The sequence below is a fragment of the Schistocerca americana genome, chromosome 11 (assembly GCF_021461395.2).
Source record: "Schistocerca americana isolate TAMUIC-IGC-003095 chromosome 11, iqSchAmer2.1, whole genome shotgun sequence".
Lineage (NCBI taxonomy): Eukaryota > Metazoa > Arthropoda > Insecta > Orthoptera > Acrididae > Schistocerca > Schistocerca americana.
The window spans coordinates 182,886,627-182,897,744 of record NC_060129.1 but is presented as its reverse complement, the minus strand read 5'-3'; the positions used below and the strand labels follow the sequence as shown (position 1 = coordinate 182,897,744).

Below are 11,118 nucleotides of genomic sequence, written 5' to 3'. Positions count from 1 at the left end.
CCGAGCCTTTGCTATTCCTTTTGCTCCACACTCGCACCCCCTTCCTGCTCCCACTCCAGCTCTACACAGCCTTCTATTTCATCAATGCCTTCACTACTCTTTTTCCTCTCATCTCCCTTTGCCATTCCCCTTTCCCACCTGCTCAACTGGTAAATTTAAGGGAAGTTCAGCTCCATATGACAAACCTGAAGAGTCTTATGAACTCCAGAGGTCATTATCAATTTCTCAGGCGGTGTCACAAGGTGGTTACCTTGATGTCTCCTAGATGACCAAAGTTTCGTCTCGTCTACTGACTAATATTAGTGTCGGAAAATAGAGGTAGTAAAGGTAGCTTAGAAAACAAATATGAGAACTGGAGAAGAGGATTACACGTGCGACTATGGGTTGGTTCTTTCAGTGGCGTACGTACCCTTGTACGGAGCAAGAGCGAATGCAGTCGGCAGCGACGCCGCGGATGAGGCCCCTGGTGAGTTCCCTGGAGCTGTCCTCCTTGAGATGGCGAACCTCCGCGAGGGCGCGGCCGCACTCCTCGTCCTCCGCGGGCGGCGGCTCGTGGCCTCTGCGCGGCACCAGCCGTGTGGCGGCCGGCACCGCGACGGACGGCGCCTCCAGGTTCTCGCACGTTTCGAACAGATAATAATTTCCTGCGAAACGATTTTCAGTACCCATTAGGCTGGCACACTGACTGATCAGACAGGTTCTTGTTGACTACTACTGTGTAGACGGTCACTAGCAGCCATTGAAATTGCAACACAAAAATTCGACTCCACCGAGACCGAAGGTTGCCAGGTTGAACTCGTCGCTCTCATATATGCCTGGCACCTGGCGTCATCGTACGCGGAGCCATTTGCTACACAGTAAATGGCTGGCAAGTTTGACAACAATCGTTAAATTTCTGACATGTTAAGACCGGTCAGTGTTCTCTATCTTCGAGATCTCCATCATTCTGTCTTCAACAAAATATTAAGTTCCTGGCAGATGAAAATCGTGTGCCGGACGGAGACTCGAACTCGGGACCTTTGAATTCGCGGGCAAGTCCTCGATTGGTAGAGCAGTTGCCCACGAAAGCCAAAGGTCCCGAGTTCGAGTCCCAGTCGGGCACACCGATTTTATCTGCAAGGAATTTTCAGGTCCAGAGTTCGAGTCTCCGTCAGGCACACAGTTTTAATCTGCCAGGAAGTTTCATATCAGAGTACGCTCGACTTGCAGAGTGAAAATCTCATTCTATGGTTCCCATGCTGTCGCAACGTACATCGATACAGAGAGTGTTGGGCTGTTACCTCCAGCACGTTCTGCAGACCTCTCACCCATTGAAAGCACCTTGTCACGTGTTGCTAAGAAACGGGCACGTCAAAACTCACCAGTCATTGAGCTCTGGTACAGAGTTGAAGAGGGGTAGAATGTAACTATACCTGTCATCTAAGCTTTAGTTAGTGTCCAGTCAGATCACAGCCACTGTTGGTGGCACAACTGGAGGCTCTGTGTGCTACAGCTTGTATAGTCATCAGTCAGCTAACAACGTAATCATATAATCTGCCCGTATTCAGAATACACACAGAAAGTACAATTTAGTTATTTTCTGTACCTTCTGCTGTTACGATTCTAGAACCAAATGTGGGCTTCTACATCCATAATTTAGCGACGACTTTGATGTACAGCAAACCAGCTACTTGGAACTTCCTGAAGGAATGATACTGCGAGCCGGACCGGGACTCGAACTCGGGAACTTTACTTTTTGCTCTCCGGGCTGAGCCACCCAAGCACGACTCGCGACCCCTCCTCACAGCTTTACCTCCGCCAGTACTTCATAGAAGTTTTGCTGCTAAATTTACGGGCTTAGCACTCCTGCTTCATCCAGTTTTTCTGATTTTGCAAATTTTCTGCAGTTTTTGAGGTGTGACATGAATTACTCGTCTTTTTTAAACAAAAATCTTGTTCAATACTGCAGCATTTTCAAGAACAGTCTCAAATGTCATCATTCGTTAAAACACTTCAGCGTCGATTCTAATGATACTTTCAGTACCATACCTTTTATCTCCGACACATAACGCTTCAGCTTAGTGGAGCATTGTACACTTAAGCGCCAAAGAAACTGGTATAGGTATGTGTATTCAAATGCAGAGATATGTAAACAGGCAGAATACGGCGCTGTTGTCGGCAAGGCCTATATAAACAAAAAGTGTCTCGCGCAGTTGTTAGGTCGGTTACTGCCGCTACAATGTCAGTTAATCAAGACGAGTTTGAATGTGGCGTTCCTGTCGGCGCGCGAGCGATGGGACACAGCATCTCCGAGATAGCGATGAAGTGGGGATTTTTCCGTACGACCATTTCACTAGTGTACCGTGAATATCTGGAATATGGTAAAAGTCAAATCTCCGACACCGCTGCGAACGGAAAAAGATCCTGGAAGAACGGGACCAACGACGACTGAAGAGAATAGTTCAACGTGACAGAAGCTCCACCGTTCTGCAAATTGCTGCAGATTTCAATTCTGCGCCATCGACAGTGTGCGAATCATTCAACGAAACGTCATCGGTATGGGCATTCGGAGCAGAGCACCCATTCGTATACGCTTGTGACTGCACGATACAAAACTTGACGCCTCGCCTGGTCCTGTCAACACCTGCACTGGACTGTTGATGACTGGAAACATGTTGGCTGGTCGAACGAGTCTCGTTTCAAATTGTATCGAGCGGATGGACGTGTGAGGGTGTGGAGACAACCTCATGAATCCACGGACCTTTGCTTGTCAGTAGGGGACTGTTCAAGCTGTTGGAGAATGTCTGTAACGTGGGGCGTGTGCAGTTGGCGTGATATGTGGCCCCTCATACGTCTAGATACTAGATACGACTGCTGTTGAGAAGAGATCTTCATGCTGTAGTACTCTTTCGGATTTATGGACAGCCCTGCAGGATTCATGGTGTCAGTTCCCTTCAGCACACCTTCAGACATCAGTTGAGTCCATACGACGTCATGTTGCGGCAGTTCTTTGTGCTCGCGTGGGCCTTACACGATATTAGGCAGGTGTACCAGTTTCTTTGGTTCTTAAGTGTAAAAGAAATGAGATGTTGTGGTTGGCATTGTTGTGGATAGGGAACTGTTTTCTAGGTTCATTTTCGCAACGTCTTTTTGTAATCTACATTGTTTTATGTGTGGTTAGCTAACATTTTGGGAGAGAGAACCTGTATCCATGTTGAAACAGTAACGAAAGAACTGATCAGTGAAATACCTAGAAGTAGCGCTGCAAAGCGATGTGCAATGGAGCGAGTTCGCAAGGACGGTAACAGGTAGTAAGGCGAATGGTCGACTTCGGTTACAGGGAAGTGTAGCTCATCTGCAAAGGAGGCCGCGTATGGAAGAATTGTGCGGTCCATTCTTGAGTACTGGTCGTGTGTGTGGTACGGCCGCCAAGTCGAACTGTAGGAAGATATCGAGGCAAATCAGAGGAGTACTCCTGGAGTTGTTACCGGTAGGTTCGATAGACACGCGAGTGTTACTAAGATGCTTGGTGACCTCAAATAGGAACTCTTAGAGGGAAGACGATGTTCTGTTCGCGAAAACCTGCTGATAAAATTTACGAGTGGATCGGAAATGGCTAGTAGTGGCGGCCTGAACCCTCCTGCATTCGCCATGCGGTGGCCTGGCCAGTATCTATGTAGATGTAGATGAAATTCTTGTTACAGGCTACTTTCCCTTGAACTACACACGAGGAGTTCCTCCCTGCTTTGCGTATTCTACACGGGAAGAATGAAATACGTATGTGGCTCTAATTTAATTTCTGATTCCCAACTTTTTCACTGGATCGTCACCCTATATAGGCTTTCGAGTAATAGCTGAGACTAGTTTGGCCTTTACAGCGTTCCCCTGATTCTCTTACGCTACCCAGAGAAGACTGTGGCCATTGGAACTGCTCTCTTCGTTGTTGTTGTTTTCTTCAGTCCAAAGACTGGTTCGATGCAGCTCTCCATGCTACTCTATCCTGTGCAAACCTCTTCATCTCCGAGTAACTACTGCAACCTACATCCCTCTGCATCTGCTTACTGTATTCATCCGTTGGTCTCCCTCTACAGTTTTTACACCACACGATACATGATCCATCCATCTAATCTTGAGCATTCTTCTGTAGCACCACATTTCAAAAGCTTCTATTCCTTTCTTGTCTAAACTATTTACCAGCCATTTTTCTCTTGCATACATGGCTACACTCCACACAAATGCTTTCAGAAAGGACTTCCTGACACTTAAATCTATACTCGACGTTAACAAATTTCTCTTCTTCAGAAACGCTTGTCTTGCCATTGACAGTCTGCATTTCATATCCTCCCTACTTCGACCATCATCAGTTATTTTGCTCGCAATTAGCGAAACTCATCTACTACTTTAAGTGTCTCATTTCCTAATCTAATTTCCTCAGCGTCACCTGATTGAATTCGACTGCATTCCATTACGCTCATTTTGCTTTTGTTGATGTTCGTCTAATATCCTCCTTTGCTCTCTTCGCATGCCTTCGGTATCGCAACTTAGAGCTTATCGGTATGTATCTCATACATTTGACCAGTAAGCTGGGATGGGCTGTACGACAATTTTGTAAGGAAGCTCTTGAACAGACTAATTATTCGTTAGACACAGCTGTAGTCCCATACCAGTGGTTATGTAACGGAGCAGCATACGGACTTAATAGTTCGGCCCTCGGTGCATGAACAGGATGAATCACTTCTTTGTAATCTCGTCCTAGTATTTTCTCCAATGCAGTTTTTAAATTTGTAATTAGCAACATTCACTTTTTTCCACGCCTTGGATATATTTATCCCTACAGGCTGCTTCATTGATTCCATTCCCCGTTATGTCTCTCTGTAGGGACTCATGCTGATGGTTATGTGGAGCACGCAAAGAGGCAATTACGGTAAATTTGACCTTGAATCGTAAGAGTAGATGAAATCCCGGCATTTTTACCTCAGTACCCATAGCAAATGAAGTCATCTCAAAGCTGCATTGTATTTCCCAATTATATTTTAACAACACAACGATTCATTACATTCCGTCAAAAATGCAGTTTTTAGAGGTTCCTCTGGCTTTCCTAGGAATTTAAGTGAGGTTTCGTCACCAGAGCAAAACAGACCAACCATTTCTTCCTACGATTTCAACTCGTTACGATGTTTACATTTTTGATCTATCCTCCCTGAGATGACTAATCGACGATTAACGTAGTCAGTTAAATGATTCATAATTAAATGCAGCCTCACTAAAAGCTTCCAACATTCTGCATGTAAGGGTATGCTCTGTTTCTTGCACAGCATATAGATGACGCCGTCGCTCAGAGTGTTCAGGCGTCTCGGAAGCTGCAAGACACCTGCGACACTCAGTGTCTAAAATGCAGCGTGTCAGTGACTGGTCTGTCTCTGCAGCTGTTGCTGCCGCGTGACGTTCTGCGAGTAAGGTCCGGCGGCTCTGAGACTGCTCCGAGGCTTGTTGAGTTCGAGAAACTTTCGCAGACAGAGCTATCTTAGAAAAATACTCTAAATCAGACTTACGTTTACGAAGCATAGCATGAAATAAACGATAATCGGTGTGCATCTGGCAACACACGAACCTAATATATTCCAAAACTTAGAGATTAAAAGACATCCTACTAGTAGACGCAAAATACGCACCTCCAATCCGGTTTGCGACGAAAACATAATTCTTAAAGTGACGAACAAGCAGTAATATGCTGAAAGTGTCTCCGTTAACATCTGGGAACCTCATGTTGTAAGACCAAAGCAAATGAAAATACATTTCCTCCTAAAAATCAGGTCTGAAGGCGATACTCAGTTTTGCGTTATTTCAGTTTCACATACACTATGTGATCAAAAGTATCCAGACACGTGGTTGAAAAAGACTTACAAGTTCGTCGCGCCCTCAATCGGTAATGCTGGAATTCAATATGGTACCGGCCCACCCTTAGCCTTGATGACAGATCCCACTCTCGCACACATATGTTTAATCAGGGGCATTGGGGAATGGCAGCCCATTCTTCACGGAGTGCTGCTCTGAGGAGATGTATTAATGTCGGTCGGTGAGGTCTGGCACGAAGTCGGCGTCCCAAAACATCCCAAAGGTATTCTATGGGATTCAGGTCAGGACTCTCTGCAGACCAGTCCATTACAGGGATGGTATTGTCGTGTAACCACTCTGCCACAGGCCGTGAATTATGAACAAACCTCGATCGTGTTGAAAGATGCAATCGCCATCCCCGAGCCTACATCAGTGTAGGCCTGTGCTGTGATAGTGCCACGCAAAACAACAAGGGGTGCAAGCCTCCTCCATGAAAAACACTACACCATAGCACCACCACCTCCGAATTTTACTGTTGGTGCTACACACGCTGGCAGATGACGTTCACCGGACATTCGCCACACCCACACCCTGCCGTCGGATCGCCACATTGTGTACTGTGGTGCATCACTCAACACAACATTTTTCCACTGTTCAATCGTCCAATGTTACACTCCTTTGGCATTTACTGGCGGGATGTGTGGCTTATGAGCGGCCGCTCGATCATGAAATCTAAGTTTTCTCACCTCCCGCCTAACTGTCATAGTTCTTACAGTGGATCCTGGTGCAGTTTGTAATCCCTATGTAAGGGTCTGGATAGATGTATGCCTATTACACATTACGACTCTCTTCAACTATCAGCGGTCTCTGTCAGTCAACAGACGAGGTCGGCATGTACGCTTTTGTGCTGTGCGTGCCCCTTCACGTTACCACTTTACTGTCGCATCGGAAACAGTGGACCTAGGGATGTTAGGAGTGTGGAAATCTCGCGTACAGATCTATGACATAAGAAACACCCAATCACCTGGTCACGTTCGAAGTCCGTGAGTTCCGCGAAGCGCCCCATTCTTCTCTCTCACGATGTCTAATCACTAATGAGGTCGCTGATATGTAGTACCTGCCAGTAGATGGCAGCACAATGCACCTAATATGAAATACATATGGTTTTGGGTTGTCTGGATAGTTTTGATCACCTAGTGTAAGTAAACTATCTATATTTTATTGGCCAATAACTTCCTTTTCATATAAGTTATATGCCCTGCTGCAGCAGGGAAAGGAAAGAAAACAACTGAGAAATGTTTGTATCGGACAGAAAAAAATGCGAATATGCCCCTGTTTAATTAAAAGACTCTTGACTGAAAACTTAATGCTATCTGCCCCACTCTACGTTCCTCAGCACCTCTAAAGATTTTGGCATGCATACATACTCACGCTCTTTTAAGCTGCGAGAGAAGAAGAGAGTGGCAGTGGCGAAGAGACAGAAAAGTAATAAATACTGAAAGATGGTAGAAAGTGGTTGTGCTATAGAAAATTCAAACGAGACAGTGGCAGTGTGGGGGGAACAGAGAAGCTCAGAGCCAGTGGAGCAGAAATGAGATTGACAGAACAGTTCTTTGAAACGAGTGAAGGAGACATTCCCATGGTGGGGGGCCGGGGGGGGGGGGGGGGGGGGGTAAGTGGATGAGAGCCAGCGATATTAAGAGACAGAGTGAATGAAGTGTATGACAATGACAACAAAGAAGAGACACAATCAGTGGGGAGGAAGAAATAGTATATTAGCAATAAGAAAGAGCAAGAGGGAGACAGTGACAGAAGGGTGTAGTAGTAGGACAGAATGAAGGGGAGTGTGGCTGTGAGGGAGGAGAGAATGACAGAGATACACAAAGTTATAATATCGATGATGGGCTGAATGGGTGGGTGACGAAGGGCATCTGGAAGTGGATGAGTATTAGCCGTTTGCAGGGGTGGACTACTGGATGTGAGCGAGTTGCAGGTAGTGGAACTTTTGGAAGTCTGAATGTCAAACAAAAAGAGCGAATATGTTCTCATGCCTATATTTTTGAGTAAAATTTTACAGGTGCAGAGGAAAGTAGCTGCTAACCCACTTTTGAGTGAGAGTGTATTAAGGAAAGCATATTTTGTGCTCCGATAGTAGCGATTTTTCCACTGCTAGTGGTATATTTCTTATAGCTTTCCCAGCGTAATAGCCGGCCGGTGTGGCTGAGCGGTTCTAGGCGCTTCAGTCTGGAACCTCGCGACCGCTACGGTCGCGGGTTCGAATCCTGCCTCGGGCATGGATGTGTGTGATGTCCTTAGGTTAGTTAGGTTTAAGTAGTTCTACGTCTAGGGGACTGATGACCTCAGATGTTAAGTTCTATAGCGCTCAGAGCCATTTGAACCATATGAGCCTGAGTAATAGTTTTAAACACGGTTCTCGGGCCTACCTTAGCATTTTATCATTGCGTCTCCACAATATTACGCCGTAAAAATCGTACGGCTTAACCAGGTGGTGTAGCAGTTATTTTTAAAACTGCAGAAACCACACATACGAGTAGACCTCGGTTTCGCACTGTAACGGTTTAATCTGTAAACACTTGTAGTCGTCGACATCTGCTGGGGTGTCGTCTGCGTGATACTCACGTATACCATGTTTAAAAATGTGCATAATACTGCTAAAGATAATACAACTACCCAGCTTAAGAAAAAGATCGAAAAGATGTTTTACAAATACGAGTAGATAATATTGAAAACATTTTAGAAGCCGAAAAAAAGATAGTGTTAGAGAGACAAGGAAACAAGAAACATTAAGTGCTGAACAGCTACACAATTTAATAGGATTTTTTCCTTCTTCTTCTTCCCTGAGTTGACCACGTTCTCCTTCGACGTCCAAGCTATCTCCATACCAGATTTTATCCAAATTAGTTCAGCGATTTATTCATGACAATGTAACACACAGAGCTACTTTCACATTTGTAATATTTTTATGGGTTGTACGTTCCCCGTACTGTACCAGTTACATCTACATCTACATCTACATCTATACTCCGCGAGCCACCTTACGGTGTGTGGCGGAGGGTACTTATTGTACCACTATCTGATCCCCCCTTCCCTGTTCCATTCACGAATTGTGCGTGGGAAGAACGACTGCTTGTAAGTCTCCGTATTTGCTCTAATTTCTCGGATCTTTTCGTTGTGATCATTACGCGAGATATATGTGGGCGGTAGTAATATGTTGCCCATCTCTTCCCGGAATGTGCTCTCTCGTAATTTCGATAATAAGCCTCTCCGTATTGCGTAACGCCTTTCTTGAAGTGTCCGCCACTGGAGCTTGTCCAGCATCTCCGTAACGCTCTCGCGCTGACTAAATGTCCCCATGACGAATCGCGCTGCTTTTCGCTGGATCATGTCTATCTCTTCTATTAATCCAACCTGGTAAGGGTCCCATACTGATGAGCAATACTCAAGAATCGGATGAACAAGCGTTTTGTAAGCTACTTCTTTCGTCGATGAGTCACATTTTCTTAGAATTCTTCCTATGAATCTCAACCTGGCGCCTGCTTTTCCCACTATTTGTTTTATGTGATCATTCCACTTCAGATCGCTCCGGATAGTAACTCCTAAGTATTTTACGGTCGTTACCGCTTCCAATGATTTACCACCTATGGCATAATCGTACTGGAATGGATTTCTGCCCCTATGTATGCGCATTATATTACATTTATCTACGTTTAGGGAAAGCTGCCAGCTGTCGCACCATGCATTAATCCTCTGCAGGTCCTCCTGGAGTACGTACGAGTCTTCTGATGTTGCTACTTTCTTGTAGACAACCGTGTCATCTGCAAATAGCCTCACGGAGCTACCGATGTTGTCAACTAAGTCATTTATGTATATTGTAAACAATAAAGGTCCTATCACGCTTCCCTGCGGTACTCCCGAAATTACCTCTACATCTCCAGATTTTGAACCGTTAAGAATGACATGTTGTGTTCTTTCTTCTAGGAAATCCTGAATCCAATCACAAACCTGGTCCGATATTCCGTAAGCTCGTATTTTTTTCACTAAACGTAAGTGCGGAACCGTATCAAATGCCTTCCTGAAGTCCAGGAATACGGCATCAATCTGCTCGCCAGTGTCTACGGCACTGTGAATTTCTTGGGCAAATAGGGCGAGCTGAGTTGTCCACCACCGCGTTGGCGTACGACTGAGCACATGTGATCATTCCGATATGTTTACAAGTTGTGACACCCAGGCATTTCTACGAGATGAGTGATTCCTATGTGTGAAGTGCACGATTTTATACTTCTGAACATTTAATGTAAGTTGCCATTCTTTGTGCCAGTTTGAAATCATATCGATTTTCAACATATGGTTAGATGTTTGTGCCGGTTCTTTCGGGTAGCACTTCATTATAGATAACTGCGTCATGTGAGGTTATTATCAATATTTTCCACTGCGTAATCAATATTCAATACGAACATAAATTTCTCAAAGTACAATCTAACACAAAGAAGAAACGACGCACCACGAAGAAATTATCGGAATCGGTAGATGTGGTGGACAGATATAAACAAACAAGTGATGACAAGCGAAGAAAAAAAAAATAGATAGTTTTTTCAAGAGAAAGAGCTTCACTAACTGAGCAAGTCAGTAACGTGCTGTACACCCCTGGTCCTCATGCTGGCAGTTATTCGGCTTAGCATTGACTGACAGAGTTGTTGGATGACCTGCTGAGGGACATCGTGTGAAATTCTGCTCAGCTGGCAAATTAGATCGCCAAAGCCGCGAGACGGTGGGAGGGCTCTTTCCACAATGCTCCTTACGTTCTTTATTGGGGAGAGATCCGGCGACATTGCTGCCCAAGGTAGAGTTTGGCAAGCAGGAATACGAGCAGTAGAAATCCTCGCCGTCTGCGGGAGAGCATTATCGTGCTGAAATATAAGCCCAGGATGGTCTGCCATGAAAGGCAAGAAAAGTGGGCGTAGGAAATCGTCGACGTACTACTGTGCAGTAAAGGCGGTGCACATGGCTGCCAAAGAGTTCCTGCTACGAAGAGAAAAGAAACGTCGCCCCAGACCACTCCTGGGTGTCGCTCCACGCGGCGGGCGACATTCTGGTTGGTGTCCCGCCATTGTGCGGGACGACTGTAGACACGTCTTTGGTCTGAAAGCTCAGTGACTGGAGTAGAATCGTATTCACTGATGAATTCTGCTTCGAACTGAGCCCCGATGGCCAGTGGAGAGGTGTCTGGAGGCGCCCCAGACAGTGGTAAGGTAAGCCAAACAACTGCTTGCATAAGGCCAGAGG

General features: G+C 45.5%; 1 protein-coding gene across 1 annotated transcript in view; it reads right to left on the bottom strand.

Moving 5' to 3' along the window:
* Window positions 1-393: 393 nt before the first annotated feature.
* LOC124553505 overlaps window positions 394-11,118 on the bottom strand; it is a 32,284-nt gene continuing 21,559 nt past the window's right edge. The window contains exon 2 of the mRNA XM_047127358.1: window positions 394-644. Coding sequence (XP_046983314.1) covers window positions 394-644 — 251 coding nt within the window. The remainder of the gene's footprint in view (window positions 645-11,118) is intronic.